Source organism: Protopterus annectens, chromosome 3.part0 (assembly GCF_019279795.1).
Source record: "Protopterus annectens isolate FY-2018-M chromosome 3.part0, PAN1.0, whole genome shotgun sequence".
Classification (NCBI taxonomy): domain Eukaryota; kingdom Metazoa; phylum Chordata; order Ceratodontiformes; family Protopteridae; genus Protopterus; species Protopterus annectens.
Window position 1 is genome coordinate 1,404,198,312 of NC_056731.1, and position 23,017 is coordinate 1,404,221,328.

The window sequence follows — 23,017 nt, forward strand, 5'->3', positions numbered from 1 at the left end:
AACGAACAGGTGCATGCAAATCAAGGATCTCAAGGAATTTGTTGTTAAAGTATGCTACTGCTTCCTCTAAGGGGATGTGTTTTAGAATAGACCAATTACATGAGTTTAGTTCTTGTTGGAATTTGGCAGGGTCAAAGTTTTTAATTGTTTCTATCCTTTCTGAGTAAGGGTTGTTGGGAATTAATGGTTTTGTGCTTAATTACATATGTGAGAAGGTGATCGCTTAGGCCATTAAGGAGGGTACCAGAGGTGTACAGTTGGGGGTGACTGTTTATGAGTACCCAGTCAGGTATACTTTTGTTTTGGTTGGGTTTACCTATCCTGGTAGGTGTGGATATGATTTGTGTAAATGCATGCAGGTTAAAATGGGTGGTTGGGTATTCCGAGGAACAGGTGCCCCAGTCTATGTTAAATTCTCCAAGTAGTAGGGTTTCTTGGGGGTAGTGACATGATAGCCAATGCAGGATATCTTCAAATGTAGATATATTGTTACCTGGGGGAATGTACATACAGATATTAATGCATTTATTTTTATTAAGTTGCAATTTGGTGGCAAGAATCTCTGAGTTATTAATCTGAGGAGGTTGTATTGCATCTATGGTGACATTCAACTCAGATTTATAGAGTACAGCTACCCCACCCCCCTTCCTCGAAGCACGATCCAGCCTGTGTATGTTGTACCCAGGTGGTAACACTTCATTGTCTTTAGTGTTGGGTTTTAACCAGGTTTCAGATAAACAGAGAATCTCAGGGGAGTGGACATCCAGAAGTGCATGCAATTCATGTACCTTGTTATTAATGCTTCTAATATTGAGATGACAGACTAGGAGAGAGTTAGTTGGCCTATTAATTGTAGGTTTGTAGCTTAGATTACAAATAGAAGGGGGTATGTGTATCTGAAGTGAGTGGGCCAGGGTTTGGGTGAATATCACCACCAAGTATTAGGTTGAGTCTATACTTGGTGGTGAACTTCAGGAATTTGTTTATTAGTTTGTGGTAGTGTTTGGATCTAGAGCTAATGTGCCTGGGGTTGAGATGTTGATAGACTGAACAAGATGTTGGATAGGATCTGGTGTACTGTATGTATGGTTGAAGGTGGAAGGATTTACAGCTGGGGTGATTGTATGGCCTTTTGGGACCGGAAATCCCTTGAGAAACTGGTTTTCATACAAGGTAAGGAGGTATGGTGTGAACAAGAGGGGTAGTAAAGAGGAGTATATCATTATATGTGATTCAGCTAGTGAGTTAAGGAACTGTTTTACCTGGTGATGAAACACCAGAAGATAGAGTGGTGTGGTAAAGGTACTCGAAGGGGGATTGGAGAATGCCCGATGAAAGGTAATAGGTGCTATTAAAATGTAGGTAGTAGACTGGGGGTGGGTGGAATTATCCCAGATGAAAGCAGATAGGATCTAGAAAGTGGGGTAGTGGCTATAGTACTATAAATTTAGAGGTACTGGGGGCAGGAGGGAATTGGAGGCAGGGAGGGGAGCGAAGAGAGCCCGAGCGTAGCGGGACTATTGCAGTTTACAAGGTTTCCTAAGGTGTCCTAAAGCTATAAGGTAAGTATTGCAGCTCTTAATGCAAGAGTCAGTTTACTTCATTTACAGGGGAAGGAGGCAACCACTCATCCTAAAATTAATGCAACCTACTCTACAGTTTATCTGGTATAGCAAAACAAAATGTAGATGATGTGTATTCTAGATGTACTATTTTTGAAAACAAAGAGCCCTATGGCTGACCAATATGGTGACCTGCTTTATTACAAAGCACTGTAAGTGAAAGCTTAACAAATGCTTTTTGTGTGTAACCTACTCTGGCTAAATGTTGAGAGAAACTGATTGCAGTTCTGTAGACATCGTTTTGTAGGGAACTGTAGAGTTCAACTAGGAAAAGAGAAAAGCAGAGATTCTAGGGTAAGCATGAAGACAACAACAGGCAGTTATTATATAATAATGCATTCAGAAAGGTTTGGTGGGGGAGTAAAGTAGCATACTTCAGAATGAACCAAGATTTATAGCTAAGAAACCTAAGCAAGAGAGCAATGCAGTAAATAAACACTTGCCAGATTTTAAAGATATACCAGAAAAACTAAATCAATTATTCACAATTGTACAACTGGAAAATTGCCAGTAAAAGCACTTCAGGTATAGCTAGCCCAAGTTATTCAAGTCATAAAAGCACTTCTTCAATGTGTGTGTGCAATTTAAACATTAGAAACACATGCAGCAAGGAGGAGCTCTGATTATACACTTTCTGTAGGTACAGGTTCAGTTTAAACACAAATATTACCACAGAAATTCAGTAAAGTCACTAGCTACTTATAGAGCTAGATAAAACAAAAAATTGCCAGCACCAAGGAGGATCAAAGTAGTTTATTTAACTGAAACTAGACCGGTTTCAGCATGCAGCTTTCTTCAGTAGTAGATTTGCAATGTATCATAAATCACCAGCTTAAATAGCTGAAAGGCATGTAAAAAGAATGACATCACTTCCTGTAGTTAACATTTGCCAAAAAGTGGTTAGTATTTATATAATTAGTGTAAATAACATCCAAAGATGTTAACATAGGAAAAGTAATGATGTGGGTCAACTTCCAATATTACATTTATGTGCATAATTCCTCATATAGAGCCCAAACAATTGGCATATATACATATAAGTAGTGAAAGACCATTGTCAGTGACCAGCATCAATAGTATGATAAAATTGGTAACAAAATCAATTGCTGAGGATAAATAAATGTCTCCAGAGTCAAAAGTACATAAAATCTTGAGTAAAAATTCTTTTCATAGGACATAAATCAGAGTTTATCATTCAGCCCCAGAGGGAAAAGCCCTCCAAGTTTGATAATCCATCTTTTTTCTTTTTTATTTAGAATGTCATGCCACCCTGTTTTAAATGATCGATTGCCAGTTATACGATCAATGATGGTAAATGTAAATTTGGCAGTGGGGTGTTTGGTGGTATGTCTGTATAAAGCATTAGTTAATCGTTGATTCCTTATGTCCCCAAGGTGTTCGGAGATCCTAATGCGGAACTGTCTAGATGTTTGTCCAACATAAAATGCCTGACATGTACATGTGGCTATGTAAATTATCCAATCTGAACTGCAATTTCAGAAGAATTTGATGCTGTACATTTGTCCAGAATTTTTGCTAGTAAAGCTAGTGGTTTTAAAGATGTAACTACAAAAACTGCAGTGACCACAAGGAAAAATACCTATGAGTTTGTCCCCTGTGAGTGTCCTCTGAGTAAGGGTATCAACATTAGAATGTGTTCTTTTATAATGTGAAAAATGAGAGCCTACAGTTTTGCCCTTCCTATATGAGAAAGCATCGTTCCCCTAAATGATCTTCCAAAAGTGGGTGGGAATTGAGAATATTCCAATGTTTATTGACAATGTTAATCAGATTCCTACTGTTCCTGCCATAAGTTGTAACAAACCTGCATAAATCAGTGTTGTTCTCTCTCTGACCAGTATGATACTGGATAAGGGAATCCCTGGATTGGTTATTACTAAAGTTAATTGCTGAATTGATGATATGTGGAGAATAACCTCTCGACAGAAATCTGTTGCTTAAATCCGCCTGGTATGTTGTAAGATCATCTCTTGAACATATTCTTTTAATCCGCAGAAACTGAGATTTCGGTATATTTTTGATGATATGTTTGGGATGAAAACTTTCTGCATGTAAGAGGGTATTGAATTGTGGAAATTTTCTATACACAGAAGTTTTGAGTGTATCATCAACTTGTCTTGCTAGATGGACATCCAAAAAATGTATTTCCTTCTGGTGATATTCCACAGTAAATTTGATACCCCAGATGTTCCCATTTAGATGTTCAACAAATTCCTGGAGGTATTCTGTACCTCCCTTCCATACTAGCCAGCAGTTGTCCAGATATCTTCTCCATATATCGATTTCCGGTAAGTAAATGTTGTGCATTGGATCATAAATGATATGTTCTTCAATGTAACCCATAAAGAGATCTGCATAGATTGGTGCAAATGAAGCCCCCATCGCCGTACCTTGAAGTTGCCAGTAACATTCTTGTTGAAAGTAGAACACATTTTTAGTGAGAATGTGTTCAGCCATACATACTAATAAAGTATTCATGCCCGGGGGGTACATGTTAGATTTGTTTAACCAAAACTCCAAGGCCATTAGACCAGCCCAATGTGGAATACTGGTATATAAAGATGATACATCGAGGGTGCACATTAACCAGTCCGGATCCAATTGAGATTCTGATACTATCTGCAGGAATTCAGTAGTACCCTGGATTCTAGCTCGAATGTATGATAGCAGTGGTTTCAATTTATCAGTAAGATAAACAGATAATGGTTCAGTGAGTAACCCAATACCAGATACTATTGGTCTCCCAAGTGGCTGATGAATACATTTATGAATTTTGGGTAATAGGTAGAAGTATTGCTTGGCAGGGTCTTGAACAGTTAAATGTGCTTTTGTTTTATCCGAAATGATGCCAGCTTCAACTGCTTGTTCCAAGAAATTGTTAATTTCTAGCTGAAAACTAGGTGTGGGGTCGATGTCCATTTTCATATAATGATGATGGTTGGATAATTGCCTATACCCCTCATCTCGATAATAATCAGTATCCATAACTACCACCGCACCTCCTTTATCAGCAGGGATAATAACAATCTCAGTGTTATTCCTAAGCTGTGTGAGAGCTAGTTGTTCTTTTTTAGAGAGATTATGCCTCATATTCTCCTCCGAACTGAAATGAAAGTGTATATCCTTGATGACAGCCTGCTGAAAAACAGCTACATTTTTATCCATAGGAGGATTAAATTTTGATTTGTGAAATCTGAAATCAGATGGTCTTTGAGTGTCATCAGGATTATCCTGTTGTTTGAAAAATATTTTGAGGTTAATCCTTCTACAAAACTCCATGGTATCAGATACTAATGAGCTCTCATCAATAAAAAATCTAGGTATAAAACCAAGGCCTTTATTAAGTAAAGAATACTGGTCATCAGACAAAACATACTTAGAGATGTTAACAACACTGGTACATTGTTCATTTATTTCACTATTGACATGAATAGTTCTTCTAAGCTTGTTACCCCTATGTTTCCTACCTGCCCGGTGTTTCCTACCCCTAAAGGGACCTCAGTTGTCCTTCCCCTTTTGGCATTAGGAGATTCGCCAGTATTTATTGTTTCTGTGTCAGTGGTAGAGGATTCCTCACCTGAAGTGGTATTACCTAATCCAGTTTTTTTCTTCAAAATCGACCTGGGCCTCTTTTTGCATACAGATGAGGCATTTCTAGTGCCTTGAGCAAACCTAACACCCCTCTGTGATTCAAATTGTCTGCCCCTCTCATAATCCTCTTTATCTCTGGCAAATTTATGCAATTTTTTATTTATGAGATTCTTTTCCAAAGTAGAAATATCATTGGATAGTTTGCTCAGACAATCTTTAAATTTGACATTGTCCTCAAATTGCTTTAAATTGTTACAAGTTTTTTCTACTTCCAAAATATTTCTCTGTACAGTACACTCGTAGAATGATGCCAGAATATTAACCTTGGCCATGGCGGCCTCTTGTTGTGCTGTCTGCCAGTCTTTAAGCAAAGTGTCATCCGGAGTACCAACTAGTGGTTGGATTTTACATCTTAATCCCCGAGGGGATATATTCTGCACCTGATATGCTTTAAACAGTTTGTGGTGCCAGATATTTGTTCTCAGTATTTTGATCTGTTTACCCAATTTGTGGAAAAGATTTTCGCAACCGTCAACTGGATCAATAGTTTCCAAATTATTGGTTTCAATAGAGCCTATACCAATCCCGAAAATTTTTAGATCATCCTTGTCGGAGCAAAGGCCCGACAAGAACTTTTGAAGATCCATGACAATGAGTTGCTGGGACCACAATAGAAAAAGTGTCATCAGGACAAACCAAAAAATAGTTGTCGGAGCAAACTATTCAAGAATATGATGTAAAAACCCGTGGTAAATTGAATCAGAGGGATGTAGGCCTGAAAGAAAACTATTTGTAGCAAAAAGGAACAGGTCAGTATGTCCCAATTTTGGAGAAGATCACTCTCTTGATACTAGAATATTAATTAAATTGCAAACTATGATCCATATGTTTTGATGTCAGAAACAAAATCAAAATGAAGGATATGAGAATATGATCAATTCCATAGTGCAATAATATAGTCAAAAGGAAACTAATATGGCTTAAAAATAAGTCACCGTAGTGACCACAATGTGCAACAAAAGAAGCAACAGATGGAACAGTTCTAAGTGGTTAATAAATGTCTGAACAACTTATCAATGGTATTCAGTAGTCTGTCAGTATAAATGTTATTCAGTTATTCCATCCCTGGTGGGAACATCAGAAAACAATTGCTTCATGTGGAAATGTGGCATGAATATGCATGAACTGTGTAACCCAAAAAGACAAAAACAATATATCCCAATTAGTAAGAGGACCACTTGTCTGAATACAAAGGTCACAATCTAATTGCAAACTGTAATGCAAATGTATTGATGTCGGGAACAGATTAAAGTAGATCCCTGGTACAATTATGTTACATAAGAAAAGGCAACAAGGCCTCAAAATAAGTTTGTGTACCTACTTATAGAGCCTCTGAAAAAAATAGAGCAGTCTGTGCAGAACCAGAATTTAGCAGCAGGTAACAGTAAAAGATCCATACAATGAAGAAACACCAGGTCAGCCAAGGGGGGAAGAGAGAGGGAAATCCTAAGCACCTAGATTTGAAAACGATGCCTGTACTGAATTGTAGCAGTTTAACCTGTTTGAGGAAAGAGGGGGGAGGGGGAAAAGAGAAGGCAGTGGGAGTGGTTACAAGGAATACCCTGATTAACTCAAGACACCACACCAGAGATAAGTTGAATGTAAGTGCCTAAAATCTGCACTCAGCACTGTTATTTGCACTCAGTACTTTAATTTTAATGTTACTTGCACTCAGCACTGTAATTTCACTTATGTTTAGCAGGAAAGACAGACCAACAGTATACAATTTTGGGAATTTTTACAAGGGTTACCTGTTCAAATGTCAGGCTATTGCAGTTTACAAGGTTTCCTAAGGTGTTCTAAAGCTATAATGTAAATATTACATCTCTTAAAATGTAAGAGTCAGTTTACTTCAGTTACAGGGGAAGGAGGCAACCACTCAAGTAGAAACAAAGAGCCCCATGGCTGACCAGTATGGTGACCTGCTTAATTACAAAGCACTCTAAGTGAAAGCTTAACAAATGTTTTTTGTGTGTGTGACCTACTCTGTTTAAATGTTGAGAGAAACTGATTGCAGTCCTGTAGACACCGTTTTGTAGGGAACTGTAGAGTTCAATCTGTTTAAATGTTGAGAGAAATGATTACATCTTTACTAATATTCATGTCAGCTGCTTTCTGATTGGGAAAATCATCTGTATTCTCCAAAACTGCCACTCATCTTAAAATTAATGCAACCTACTCTACAGTTTATCTGGTATAGCAAAAAAATGTAGATGATGTGTATTCTAGATATACTATTTTTGAAAAGCTTCTTGTTGCGAAGCTTCATGTTCAATTACTTTCATTTCTGTCTGATTTCTGCAGTTTCATCAGCTCATCTAAAATTGCTACTTATTTTTTAATCCTTTATTTGACTTTATATATTTCTCCAGTGTAAGACTTGTAGTGCTTTTGATTTATTTTCCCCTAAATTACTCTTGAATGTCTGGTTTTGTTGTCTTTGAGGTAGGTGTGCCTTTATGCAATGTGTCAACTTACGTTTCTGGTAAGTATTGTTGAATATTGAGGGTTAGGGAAATTCTTGCACCTTTGACACAGAATGCAAACAAACTTTGATGCATCAAAGGGTGTAGGTGAATGTTGTTTGTGTTCAAGTTGTGTAGAGAAACGTATCTAGGAAAAATACCAGTTATGTTTGTTTCAGTGTTTATCTGTGATCCGTTGTTAAGGTATTTAAAATTGAGTAATGACCACTTTTTAATAGTTATGAAATTCTTTAGGCCAGCTTTGTGGCATCTGGAAACAGAACAGACATTTCACTGGATGATCCCAACTTTTGGCAAAAATGGGCTAAGAAAGCAGAATTGGATGTTGAAGCTTTAAATGGAAGGGTAAGCAGTGTTTTAACAAATCTTCCTTTGGTCTTAGAAGTGCTTAAACATTTTTTTTTTCTGTAGAGCAGCTGTATAAGAAATTCTTACACAAAACATTTCTCTCTCAGAACAATTTGGTGATTGATACACCAAGAGTCAGGAAACAGACGAGACTCTACAGTGCAGTGAAGGAGGATGAGTTAATGGAGTTCTCAGACCTGGAGAGTGAGACGGAAGAAAAACCCAACCCTAAACCACGTAGGCCTCAGGATAAGTCCCTGGGTTATGCAAGAAGTGAATGCTTTAGAGTGGAAAAGAACTTGCTAGTTTTTGGGTAAGCTTGTGCTGTGTCCTTTATTTATTTTTTTTTCTGTTTTCCTGAGGACCATTTTTCCATGCAGTTAAATAGTGATGTAAATACTTCAGAAGAGGCATTGTTCTCAGGGGTCCACTTTGCTTAGGTTTCACAACTACTTGTTTAAAGCAAGTTAGTGTGTGTGTATTTGACTGTGAAAAAATGTGCATGAGAAACTCCACATAACTTTTGTGTTTATAGTAAAGTGTATTAAAATATTCTGATGTAGTTTGACTTGGAAACACATGGTAAGTTTAAAAAAAATGGAAACAAGGTAACAGTAGAATCTTGGTGATACTGGTGTAATCTCCTGTGAAATTAAAATGCTATTGCGATGTTAGCAGAGACAAATAAAGCCCTGCCTACAGCCATGAGGACCAGAGTCCAAATAGCAACTTTGGCTCTGGATGAACCATTTGGGAGGATGTGTGTGAAGATTCTGTCCCCATTTTTGGGTAGGTGTGAGAAGTTCATGTCTGTTAGTTGCCACCGTGCAGAGGCATGCGCAGCATCAGAATAGCCAGGAGTGGGGATGTGGGTTTGGTAATCCCAGGTATGTATCTTTACCCATCCTAACTTTTTGGTGGAAGCAGGCGCAAGTAAGAGGAGAGTGTATAATGCCATATTGTGGTGTAGTTGCTCATCCTAGCCACCAGGGGCAGGGTTAGGTTTCTAATAGAAACTTCATCATTTCTGGGGTGCCAGTGAGAGCACAGGACACCTCCATAACTCCATGGCTTTCAGCTTGTCTTGCCAGCTTGTGACCCCCCATATTAAGGGTACTTAATACAGGGAGAACAGTGGGCTTAAAACACAGTTGGTGAGGCTAGGTTGTTGGCAGGCAAACAGCAAAAAAAAAAAAGCCATTGAAGGCAGTATTTGCGTGCTCTTGCATGGGGGGACCCTCTGTTTTGAATTTTGTAGTTTGTCTGTGGTTGCACATGCTGTTCACCAGCACACATCATGCCATCATGGGTTGACGCAGGAGGTATGCTCATCTCCACACTAACAAGTTTTACTGACACATTTTCATTTCTGTCTTTATCAGTTGTAGGAATGTTTCTCTTAATTTGATGCTGAAGAAGCATTAGTTTAGTCTTGTGTTTGCCAGTTCACCAGCTAGGACCTGTACTGCCTGCTTTTGCACTGGGATACGACATAATATTTTGAAGTGTTACAAGTCACTTCATTCCTCATATGTAGAGAGGATGTAGAAAACTTAGAAACCTCTATAGCAAAAAATAGAAAGTCAGCAGTTGAATGTAGGCAGTTCATAGACTTGCCAGACTGTATTACACAGTCTCAGAGGTGAGCCAAAGTGAAGAAAAATGACTGCAAGATCTAGTATTGGCCAAAGTCTTCTCTGGTAGCCTGTGCAGTTTCTCCACTACAATTTCTCCACTTGTGGGCTGTCTTTCAGTTAACAGTTGATCATCCATGTGCTAGTTATCGGCAGATGATAATAGGTGGTGACAGTCTTCACTAATTTCCAGGATTTGAACATTGTATCCTTGTGTGCAGGTAAAGCTGGGACACCAGTCTGCTGTTGTGGGGCAGGCTGTAGTGACTCCTGGTAATGGCTGTATAGTACATTTCAACCTTGAAAGTTTCCATTTGCCTTCCTCACCACTCACTATTCAAATGGCTGGTGTGTTAGAAGTCATCCCAGAGACCACTGGATATCCTAGTGCCAAGTTCCTGCTGTTTGCTGCTCACGTCTGGTGTTCTAGAGGTGGTATAGACATCGCAAAACTGTCTGAGGCCTGAGGATTTGTGATCGAATGGGTTGGCCATAAGAAAATATCATATTAACATCATCACATAGAAGATGCTGCATAGACTTCCAAGATGGGTGCACAGTAAGCAACAGGCTGATTAGAGCTCTTAAAGTGTGAAGAGTGTTAAGTAGTGTTGTCACCTTTCGTTATGGCTAAAACTGGACCAAAGCCATACCTCTTGCAGCATCCATAACCCCACCCATTTCTGCCCCTCTCCTACCCACTTTCTGCCCATTTTGTGAATTCATTGCTATGCCAGACTATGGGGAACACACACTTTTTTTCATTCTGATGCATTTGTTTGCTGATTTACTATGCTTTTCTTTATTTAAAATAAAACATAGTAAATCTGCCATTTTAACAAACTCTGTTTCCTTTTTTGAAAAAACAGAATACCAGAATTTGTACAGTATTTTCCGGACTATGGTACAATCAGTTTGATTTCTGGATAGTCTGGAAAAAAAACTGATAGGTGGCAACCCTAGTGATAAGTTGTGGAGGGAAAAGCAGTAAAAGTTTTCAATTTGGATACAGTTTAATTAGTGGCTAGTAACTGCACTGCCTGAATGCCAGCAAAGAAAAAACATTTGGAGAAAGAAAATGAAAATCAACCAGAAAAGGAGAATAAAAGTCTCTGGCTGTGAAGCTTTGGCCGGCTAAGATCTAGCTGTATTCAACTGGACATATAAGAGAATTTAAGTACCTTTTATCTGCACTTTTTCAAATAATACAGCATTTTAATTGATTTATTTGTGTTGCATTGAATATTAATTGAACTGGAAGTTTTGACTTTTTTCAGTTAGTCCCACCCACCCTCCCTGTTTTTGTTTTGGTGTTAATCTTGGTGGATTTGAAACTGCCCGCCCCTTTTGTAAATTTGTGTTTGGATACTCCTGGGCCCATCTCATTTGCTCACTCAACTGAGTGCAGTGAGATCATATTCTGATTTCAGGCACTCCTACTGTGTACCAAGAGAGCATCTGGGAAAGAAAAAAAAAATTTTTAAGCTGGTTTCCTGCCTTTCCTATAAGTGGTCTGGACTGTTTGTAGGCTTCTGAGCCCCCAAGCCTTTCTGTGTTGGAGGGAAGCCTTCTAGCTTAATTTTGTTTCTTAGAACTAGCCAGTTTTCTAGTTTCAACACTCAAATCTGTTTCTTTGAACTTAGCACTTGTCCAAAACTCGTAAGCACTAAATAAGCTGCAAATTACTACAGCACTCAACTTTCCTCACTTGTCTAGAGGAAAGCAGTTTTTAGTACTTAATAAATAAGCACCTATCCAGGCATGTTTAAGGGTCAGCTCCCGGTGATTTCTCCTGTCTAACTGATGAATTTGGGCATCTTGGGGCAATGCAGCAATTGCCTCATGTACACAGACAACCTCTCTTCCTGCCACCCAACACCTACCTGTGAGAGATGCACTTATAGTCAAACTGGAAGCAAAGCTGTCTTCACCCAAGACTGGACCTACAGTCAAGAGGAGAGGGTAAACACGTGCACCACACCACACTCATCACATAGTCCCTCAAAACCTACACCACCAAAACACACACCTACATTCGCGGAGGCTCTCAATAAAAACCTGCCCAAGCATCTGGGACGTCTAAAGCAGAAACGCAAGCAAACTCCACCCCCCAAAACAACCCAAATGACACATAGCCCACAAACTCAGTGTGCCACTCAACCACAGCCCATAAGCCATAACAACGTACCCAACACTCCAGTCATAGGTGACTCTGTAGTCAGGCACACTGATGATCCACTCACCAGGCTAAACAAGGAGAAAGTTACTGTCAGCTGCCAGGATCCACCACATAACGTATGCACTCAGGTCACTCCACAACAAGTACAAATATGAGAGTCATTGTCCATGTTGGTGTGAATGACCTGAGACGTACCTCCCTGGACTACATGAAAAGAGACATGGAAGAGCTCTTCGATCTTGTAGCCCAGGCAGGTATGACTCTAGCCCTGAGTAGCATCCTGCCATCACCCAGAATGATACCCCACAGTACAAGGACAAAATGATTGACTTCAACAATTGGCTAAGCTTCTAGTGTCATTCTAATGGGATCCAGTATTTGTCTGCCTGGAACGACATGATCGACATACCATGATGCTTTGCCAGAGATGACCTGCACCTGTCGCCCTTGGGATTCTGGATACTGGCTAAGGCTCTTGCCACCCCCTATAGTGCCTTTTTTAGGCAAGGTACAAGCAAGCAAAATATGAGGGTAATGCTACTCAGTGCTAGAAGTCTAAACCTCAAAATGCAGTCACTCGAGGCACTCCTTAAAATGCAGAACATTGACATTTGTGCAGTGGCAGAGACCTGGTTCAAAGCTCCAGAGAGCACCCCTGCATTACCAGGCTATAATTCATACCACACCTTTCGGCCACCTAACCCGGAATGAAGCACTAAAGGGTGGTGGTGTGTCCATATTCATTAAGGATATCCACACCTCCAGGCTAGTTGAACAGCATAATGCATCCGAGATTATCCAAATGCAACTAACTCTGGGCAAGACCGCAATCCAATTATTAGCTTGCTGCAGACCCCCACCATGCCCCAGGATTCCCACTCCTCGTTTCTTGATACACTGGAAAGTATAAGGGTACAACCCAACACCCTAATAATGGGCGATTTCAACTACCCCACCATTAACTGGGAAAACTACTCATGTTCTAACTCTTTTGCTCAACATTTTCTGGAATTCATAAATTCCAACGCCTTGGATCAACTTATTCACACCCCCACCAGGGGCAGCAATATCCTAGACCTGGTCATTACCAACATGGGCAACCGGTGTTCCACACCAGAAGTCAATTCCTCATTGGTCAGATCCGACCACAAGCTAGTCACCCTAGACATCCACATCCCGCCCCCACCCCCAATTAGGGAACCACCATAAAAAAACTTCTCCAAAGCCAACTTCACACTTCTTAAGACAGAAGTGGCAAACTTCATGACACCCATGCAGATGGACAATAGAGGTACGACTACTGAATCCTACACAAATGCATTTTATAAGCACTTACACGAGTGCATGGATCATGCTATCCCAATTAGAACCAAGATGCTATCCTCCAAAAAAAAGGAAGCCAATCTGGTGGTCGTCTGCCATAAACAAACTCTACAACAGAAGAAAGAAACTGTTGCAAAAGAGAGTAAAATCTGATGACTGGAGGAACTCCCTGGTCAACCTCAGTAAGAAACTGAGATCCCTCATAAAATCATCCAAAGCTAGTTACGAAAACAAAATTGCCACTGACTCTAAAGACAACTACAAAGCATTCTATAGCTATGTCAAGAATCTCAATGGCAACACTCAGATCTGCTCTGAGTTACAGCACAATGGCACTAAATATACAGTACCAACTGATATTGCCAACATCCTAGCAGTTAGGTTCAGTGCTAACTTTACCCCCCTCTCACCCCCTAGAGGGCCCATGTCTATACTGGAAGAATGCAAAGTTCCTGTAATCATGGCTGCACAGGTAAAAAAAACACTCTCCAAAGCCAAGAACACAGCATCTGTGGAACTTGACAATATCCCAGGCTGCGTTCTGCACAAACTACAGAATGAACTGGCACCCTACCTAAGTACCGTGTTCAATCATAGCCTCACCTCAGGCTTTGTGCCCACTGAATGGCATACCATGACGGTTATCCCACTCCAGAAAGGGGGAGCCATGACAGACCCCGGGGACTACCACTCCTTTAGCCTGACGAGCCTAGTCTGCAAGGCCATGGAACGTATCATCATGGAACTCATAAACAAAGACATTGGTAATCTCCAAACTCTGGACCCTACCCAGTTCGGATTTGTAAAAGGCAGATCATGTCTCCTAAACCTGATACACTTCTTTGAAGCAGTCACCAAAGCCTAGATGAGGGTAAGATGGTTCACACAGCTTATCTAGATCTCGCCAAGGCTTTCGACACCATCCCCCACTCTGGAATTATAGATAAGCTCACTAAACTAGGTTTAAATCCCTATGTCACAAGATGGGTTACCCACTGTGGCTCATGGACAGAACCCACACTGTGAAAGTAACAGACTCCAAATCCGACTTCAGACCAGTGACAAGTGGAGTACCATAGGGTTCAGTCCTGGGTCCTCTCCTGTTTGGTATCTACCTCTCTGAAGTACAGGCTAACACAGAAGGTCTTTGGCTAACAAAGTTTACAGATGACTGTAAACTAGGAGCATTAATCGAAACTCCTAACGATGTGGACATACTACAAAAGGGCCTCACTGAGACAGATGCCTGTTGTCAAAGCCATGACCTGAAGCTCAATGCCAAAAAGTGTATTGTCATCCCCTTTGGTAAAAAACTCTGTACCCATGAATTACCACATAGCTGGTAGTCTACTTAACGCCGAAAATGTGATGAGACCTTGGGACACAGGTGGACAGTAGTCTCTACTTTGATAATCACATCGCCACAGTGGTCAGGAAATCCTTCTACGTGGCTCACCTCATCACAAAAGGTTTCTCATCCAGAAAAAGAGAGGTCATTACTCATTAGACCCATTATAGAGTACAACGCCCCTTTTGGTATGTACCTCACAAAACATCTACAACAACTGGAAAGGCCACAGAAATACCTCACAAAGAGGATTACTGGCCTCAAACAGATGCCCTACGCAGACTGTCTCAAAAAACTCCAGCTTTACTCAGTCACATATCGCCTACTCAGAGGCGATCTCTGCCTTGCATACAAAGATATCTCAAACCCAGAGCTGTTGGACATGCTCCACATAAAGAAATCCCAATCCCTCCGAGCTACACTCTTTATGGACGTAAACCTTGTCACCACAATAAACAGAACATGCTGGAGGGATAGATTCCTGTCCCAGAGACTTCCCATACTCTGGAACAGACTGCCTATCTATGTCAAGCAGAGCTCCTCATTAGCACTCTTCAAGAAAAATCTTGATGATTGGATGGGAAATAGGAAATTCACCCCAGGGATCACTTCTGTGGCTCTGCTCGACAGTGGCACAGGAAAATAACTTTATTGGGTGGTGAAAGCCAGGGTACATTTTTGGTTAGGCTTATATAGGCCCTAGGGCCAGTAGCCTATTACCTACCTATGAACCATGCAGCTGTTCAGCAGAAATCAGTTGAAGTTTCAGCTTTAGTACAATAGATGGCTTCCAGTAATTGGAAGGGAAAATCATATCCACCCAGAGGTGTTAAATATAAGTAAAACACTCTAGAAATATATGAAATTAAATGACAAAATGGTGGAAAATAGAAGAACTTTAATTAGCTCTTCAGTTGAATTGATAGAACTGCTGATATCGGAGGTCAAAAGTAATGAGACTGTCTAAACATGAGGCTTCTCAAGAAGATTTCAAAAAATGGAACAGAACAGCATGCAGAGAAAACACAAGATTTTTTATTTTATTTTTTTTTTTTTTTGCTGTACCAGAGAAACTCTAAGGAATAGACTGTTAATTATATGCAAGTAAAAAAAAAAAAAAAAAAAAAACAAGAAATTCAATTGGTGTTCCATTAACTGAGCGGGCACAGTGCATATATCCCAGACCTGCCCATAAAAAAGGTAAGACTTGTTGGCAAGGATGTGGTTGTACCAGCAAAAAAACTGCTCTTGACAAAATTGTGGTGGTAGGGAAATGTATTAAACTAGGGGCAGCAGAACATTTGCGGAATAGGACTGTTCACTGTACGTGACCCCATGTGCAAAAGTGGGAAAAAGGGGTTTGAGGATGGGTGAAAAAAATAGGCACAAGGGAATCATATTTTATCCCAGTATTTGGGGAATGATGAGCGGTGCATGTGTGAAACTCAAATTACTATATCTAACTGTCTTCTGAATATTTTTTCTTGAAAGATCAAAGATATTTTTTAATTCAGAACAAGTGATCAGATGCAGCTATGATGCTGTGGAAGCATCTGCCCGCTCTGCAGCATCTGCTTCTGTCCTCAGGAGATGCTCCTGACTGAGACTTCAGAAACTATCTGAAGACTTTAAGTCCAAAATCTTGGATGCCCCCTTGATCACAACTTCCTCTTTGGAAAACAATCTGCAGATCTCTCCACGAATCTGCAGGAAAAAAGTAAATAATTGCAGGACATCAGGCATCTGCTGGTGTCCCCTATTCCCAAGTATTACAGGAGCTTCCCTGCTAAAACCACCTTTGTAAGACGCAACCCTCCTCAGGCAGCTGCCTCCTATTCCAGATGTAGAAGAGGGGCAAGAAGGCCTACTTCGCCCAGACCTAATGCACCACCTCCTCAGCCCAGACAACCCTTTCAGGATAGAGGCATTCCCAATAATGCGTGATTGCCTTGCTCACCTACCTTTGTCTGCATGCCTTCCACACTGTCTCCCCCCTCTGGCAGTCCATCACCACAGACCAGTGGGTCCTATCCATTATTCAAAAAAGGTACTTCCTGTCCTGGAAAGAAAAAACACCCAGAAAAAGTACCCCCCCCCCCCAAACCAAATTCATTTCCTACCACACGTTTTGTCAGAACTACTAAAGCTAGGCACCATAGAACCTGTTCTCTCAGGACAGCAAGGAAAAGGGATTCTACTCTCATCTCTCCTTGGTCTCCAAAAAAAAGATGGCCCCTGGAGAGACCCATTTTAGATCTCTCCTTTCTAAATCTACACCTTCAAGTACCCTCCTTCAAAATGCTGTCACTACCCACTCTGCTGTCTCTTATTCCAGCCAAAGCCTTCATGGCCACCCTGGACCTAAAGAAGCCTACCTTCACATTCCCATCAGGACTTCCCACAGGCAATTTCTGCATTTCTCTGGACCTTCCTCTCGTTTCCAATTTACTGCCTTGTCCTTTGGTTTATCCACTGCCCCTCGAGTCTTTACAAAGTGCCTAGCCCCAGCCGTTGCCTTCTGCAGAACTCAAGGAATCCAGATTTACCCATATCTGGATGACATCTAATACTGGCAGAGTCCAAAGATACCCTCTCAAGGCATCTGCACTTCATGTCCCTTCTGCAAAATCTAGGGTTTACCATCAACCTCCCAAAGTCTTTCTTGAACCCAGGCCAGGACAAGATTTTCCTAGGCTGCAGAATTAGAACGGACAAAATGAAGACCTTTCTCCCACAGGACAAGGTTCTAGCCCTGACTTCCCACTTCCAGGAAACCCTCCACTCCCAGAAGGTGACGGAAAGGCAATTCCTCCATCTCTTGGGCTTAATGGCAGCAACCATCCCCTTGCTACCACTGGCCAGAATGCATAAGCGCCAAGCTACAGTGGTACCTCAAAAGCATTTTGTCCCAACACCTACATCACTTAGAACAGGATATCCCCCTCCTTCCCTGTCTAAAGAAAGAAATCAGCTGGTGGATCCAGCAAGTCCAGCTAAACCCGGGACTTCCACTGCAACCACCCGCCCCAACCCAAACAATGCAGACAGATGCCTCAGATTCAGGTAGGGGTGCAACTCTGGCATCCTGGAGGGTCCAGGAAAAGTGGCACCCTTCTCTACAGAGCAAGCACATCAATGTCAGGGAAATAACAGCAGTCTTCCTAGCCTTAAAGACCTTTATTCCCCTTCTGGTCCCAGGGTTGCTCTGGATAGTCACAGACACCATGATTATATCGTACCTCAACAAACAGGGAGGAACAAAGGCCTACATGCTGTGTAGGCTGACACTGCTGATTTGGGACTTAGTGTCTCGCCACAACCTGGTCCTGCAGGTGACCTACATCCATTTGCAAGACCAGCAAGTAAGCAGACCTCCTAAGCAGGATTTCTCAGCACAGCACGGATGGATGGATGCTGGACATGGGGTGTCTTCTTAGACTTGGTCCACTGGTGGGGTACTCCACAAATAGACCTGTTTGCCTCCCCCCGGAATAGGCAACTGCAGACCTGCTGCTCAGAGACCCACTCCCGTCTAGCATGGATAGTGGACGCTTTCAGCATCTCTTGGGAGGGGAAGTTTCTTTATGCCTTCCCCCCCTTCCCAATGATTCAGAAAGTCCTCCTGAAAAACCAGAAGGACAAGCCAGAAATCTTGTTAGTGACACCCTACTGGCCAAGGCAGCACTGGATGTTGTGTTTCACTGCTGCAGTCATCACACTTGGGTTATCCCTGTCAGGGTTGCCCTCGGCCAGCCCGAATACCAGAGGTTTAGTACTTCTGTGTCAGTTGCTGTCGCTTCAGGACTGACGTCAGGTCATCAGTAGTATAAAATAAGGCAGCCGACTCCATTACATCAGTCTTTCTTGCCATGGAGCCCGAAACAGAAGCATTTTGCATGAGTGCCGGTCGGCCTCTACCTGAGTTTCTTCTACCGAATTGAAGTTGAAGTCTTCTAAAGCGAAGTACCCCGTTGGGGATCCTTTTTTCTTGCACTAACCGATGTCAGAAAAAGTTAATAATTCTTGCCTGTGGAAAGCAAATACCACTCAAGACTTTCAATCTTACTGTGTCACTTGTTGAGGCCCAGACCACGACGTCCCCTGTTGTCGCTTCTGTGCTTTGTTCAATGCCAGAACTGTCTGTCGTCGGGCCCTTATTGTAGCTAGATATTTTTGCTTACTGTCCTCAAATTCCGACATGGCTTTGGTTAGCCATCCGACAGCAGATCTTTCGAAAAAATGTAAAGATAAAGACAGACCACACAGGTCTAAACGTACCGACTATTCTTCCGTTAAGCTAGTCGTCAGTTCTAGGGTCCTCAGTGAGGTGCTTTTGCGGCTTCTGAGCAATGCTTCTGTGGATTCGCAGGCTGCTATCGAGACCCTTTCGGAGTCCGGTATGCCGCAAAACTCTTCTTAGACTAAGGATCCTGTGGTTGTCTCTACCTTGGATGGGTCCGGAGCTGCTGAGCAGGCACCAGCTTCCGAGGATGTCCTTTGCACTTTGGATTCTCAACACAAACCAACCTCTTCTTTCACGAATACAGTTCTTTTGAAAACGAGTTTCTTAGGCCCAGGGTACAAACCACACCCAAAAAAACGACAGCCCAATCTCAGGCACCTGCTTCCTTGCCTCACTCTCAAATACTTAAAATGGCGGAAGACTTTATCATGCTGATCAGGGGAAGCCAAGCTACCCCCCTCCAAAAGCAAGAGGTCTTTCCCCTGTAGTTTTGTCTGAACAAGAGTCAGATGACTCTGATTCATCTGAATATGAAGACATGCAACCCCTCTCTACTTATGAGGATTCCAATGCAGAGGATTCCATCCCTTCAGCCTCTCCTCCAGACGATTTTTCCTTTGCAGAAACCCTTCATACCTTAAGGGAGCATTTCCAATGGAAGAGTCAAGACTATCCTCAGTCTAAAAAGAGACTCGGGGAATTCTTAGATCTTCCACAGCACCGACCCTTGGCCATCTCCCCTGTCCTGGATGTTGTGGAGGATGTTTTCCTGGAATCCAGCTCGACTCCTAACACCCTCGCTCCTGCACCCAGAAAACCAGACAGGTACTTTAGAGTCCCTGACTCTCTCAAATTTATTTTTAAAAATCCTACTGCTGACCCTGAGGTAATTTCTCAAGGGCCTAAAGGGATTAAAGCGACCTCTGCTAAGCATCTCACCACCTCAGATAGGGATTCCTGAGCACTAGACAGATGGGGTAAAAAAGTATACACCTCAGCTGCTGTTGCTATCAGGGCACTAAATTGTCAGTTCCATATGCTAAAATTTCAGCAACATACCCTGGAACTCCTCAAACAAAAAAGTCTTCCTTTCCTGCTTGTGCAGAATCTAAAGAGTTGCAAGAATTAATACATTCTGCAAGTCAAGAAACTAAACACACCTTGCACTTTGGTTTTGAAGCCCTAGAAGCTTCTTGCAGGGCAGCAGTCACTGGATCTGTCATTAGAAGGCATGCATGGCTTAAAGAACAGCCTCTGCCAGACCATGTCAAATCTAAATTGTTGCATGTCCCCTTGCACAAAGACAACTTATTTGGCATTAAGGCAGAAGAGGTCTTAAAGATGGGAAAAAAAAGCAAAAATCTATGCAGACAGTTAAGGATTTCTTACAAGTCCAGCCACCCAAGTTCAGCAGGCATTGTCCCACCAAGCACTGGTACTTTCCTGCTCCCATTAAGCCAGTCCAGCCCAGGCTCCATGGAATCAGACCCCCCAGACAGCAGCCACAGGGAATGCAGAGATCTAAGCAGTGGACTACCTCCACTTCACAACCAGGGAGCTCTTAGCCCTACCCCCTTATGGTAAGAACTCACAATGACTCCCCTCCCCCACCCCCCCTTCTGCCCACCTTCACTTACCCCTAGGAGGAAAAGTCTCCTTTCACACAAGCACCTGGGCCACCATTACCAATGGCCACTGGGTTCTCAACATAGTGTCTCAGGGATACAGATTTTCCTTCCACACCCTTCCCAACCCCAAAAGGGTTCCCAGGTCTACCTCCAAACCAGTGGTCAGAGGCTTAGAAGCAAATCCTTTCCCTGCTTTCTATGAGGGCAGTAGAGCATGTACCTGCAGAACAGATAGGCCAAGGTTTCTATTCCAGACTTTTTCTGGTGCCCAGAAAAGAGGGCACCTGGTGCCCCATCCTCGATGTATCCATTCTAAACATCTTCCCGGTGATCACAAAATTCAAAATGCTCACCCTCCAGCAGCTGCTACCCATGCTCTCCAAGGACGCTTGGCTAGCCACCCTAGGTCTAAAAGAGGACTATCTCCACATTCCTATCAGGGAATCATGCAGGAAATTTCTCCATTTCAGGGCAGGATCTCAACACTTTAAGTTTCTGCGCTTCCCTTTGGCTTATCTACTGTTACCAAAATTTTCACAAAATGTCTGGCTCCGGCCATTGCCTTTTGCAGACAAAGGCATATCCAGATTTACCCATACTTCGACGACTGCCTTATTCAGGCAAACGGCCAGGAAAAGCTGCTCAAGCACCTGGCCTTTGTAAAGACCCTATTAACCTCCCTAGGGTACATAGTCAATGAAAATAAATCCAAACAGGTGCCCACCCAAAGGATTATCTTCCTGGGAGCAAGCCTTGACGCAGCATCCCAGGTGGCGTTCCTTACACCAGAAAAACAAATTTTCCTGGCACCTACTTCTCTCAACTAGCCACCCAGACCCCAGTTATCTGCAAGGAAGATTGTGCAAGCTCTGGGGTTCATGGCATCTTGAATACTACTCATTTCGTATGCCCAGACTGTATATGAGGAAACTTCAGTGGTACCTAAAAAGCCTTTGGTGTCAACACTCTCAAGACCTGCAGACTCTTATACCTATAATTCCTTGCCTCAGAAAAGATTTTCTTGGGTAGGCAACAGCATGCCCCACAACAAGCAGAAATCTTCTAGACCCACACAAGTGGCAGCTCAACAGAAGAACTTTCACCCTAATAACTCAGAAATGGGGCACCCCAAAGGTCGACCTCTTTATCTCCCACACCAACCATCAGCTCAGTAAATTCGGCACCAGAGAGAATCACTGCATAGCTTGGAAAGTGGATGCCCTGTCCTTCCCCTGGGTCAATCTATTGGTCTATACCTTTCCTCCACTACCTGTCATCCCCAGGGTACTGCTCAAAATAAAGGAGGAAAAACCAAGGCCAATTCTTATAGCTCGAGACTGGCCTCACCAGCACTGGTACCCCTTTCTGTGCAGCCTGTCCCCACTGCCACCATGGCATCTTCCTCAGATTCCAAACCTTCAGACCCAGAGGGAAGGGGAATTCATGCCTCCCCAGTTGCAGGCACTCAGTTTGGCAGCTTGGCTTATTCCCTAACCCCAGATCGATATGCCAACCTCAGTAAACCGGTTCTAGATGTTACACGTGAGGCCAGACGCCCTAGTACTAGAAAGTCTTATGCTGGCAAATGGAAAAGGTTCTGCACCTTGGATCCAGGCTAAGGGAACCAGTACGGCATAGCCCTCCCTCCCTCTCATCCTGGATTACTTTGCTGACCTACTAAACAGTGGCCTCTCTTTCTCCTCTATAAAAATTCATGCCTCTGCTATCTCTGCTCATTTCCCTACTGAGCAGCCCCTTTTCTCACAACCTTTGATCAAACAGTTCCTAATAGGGGTTAGCAACTTGAGGCCACCCAGAAGAGCACCAACCCCAGCTTGGGCCTTAACTCTGTGTTAGAAAAGGTCACCCTGCCCCCTTTCGAACCAGCTTCTTTTGCAGAGCTAAAATTTCTCTCCTGGAAGACAACTTTCCTTCTGGCCATCACTTCAGCCAGAAGAGTCTCTGAGCTGGAAGTGCTCATGGATGTGGAACCCATCATCATCATCATCATCATCATCATCATGAATACACTCGAACATCTACATTTATGTTAAGTGTACACAACTGTACTTTTCCCCCTACTTTTCAATCTAGCCAAGGGCAGTCACTACAAGCTACCCTACAAGGTGGGGACCTACTGACACAAGATGAAGGAACTCTCCTTCACCCACACTTGCAGATATTATCCCTGACTCTGTGGGTGATAATCTTTTGATCCCCTTCAGACACCACTACTCAGAGGACGTGCTTTCAGTTTTGAGGGAGGCAAGAAAACCTACCACCAGAAAATCTTACCTAGCTAAGTGGGAAAGATTTACAAAGTGGTGTCTGGACAAGTGAAGGGAGCCTTGTTCTCACTTGTGTCTCAGTTGATTAAAAGGGGACTTTCATGCTCTTCAGTGAAAGTGCACCTTTCTGCTATATCTGCTTGCTTGCCCCTGGATCCCACCTTGCTAGCCAGGCTCGACGTAAAGCTCTTCCTTAAAGGGGTCTTACACCTGAGGCCACCAAAAAACCTATCCTTCCGCCCTGGG

At 42.4% G+C, this 23,017-nt stretch overlaps 1 protein-coding gene across 1 annotated transcript in view; it reads left to right on the top strand.

Annotated features, from left to right (window-relative positions):
• The window catches only part of CHD7 (chromodomain helicase DNA binding protein 7), a 2,781,650-nt gene that overhangs the window by 2,264,713 nt on the left and 493,920 nt on the right, over positions 1 to 23,017 (top strand). Inside the window, exons 22-23 of the mRNA XM_044065875.1 lie at positions 8,015 to 8,125; positions 8,236 to 8,441. Of these exons, the coding sequence (XP_043921810.1) occupies positions 8,015 to 8,125; positions 8,236 to 8,441 (317 nt within the window). The remainder of the gene's footprint in view (positions 1 to 8,014; positions 8,126 to 8,235; positions 8,442 to 23,017) is intronic.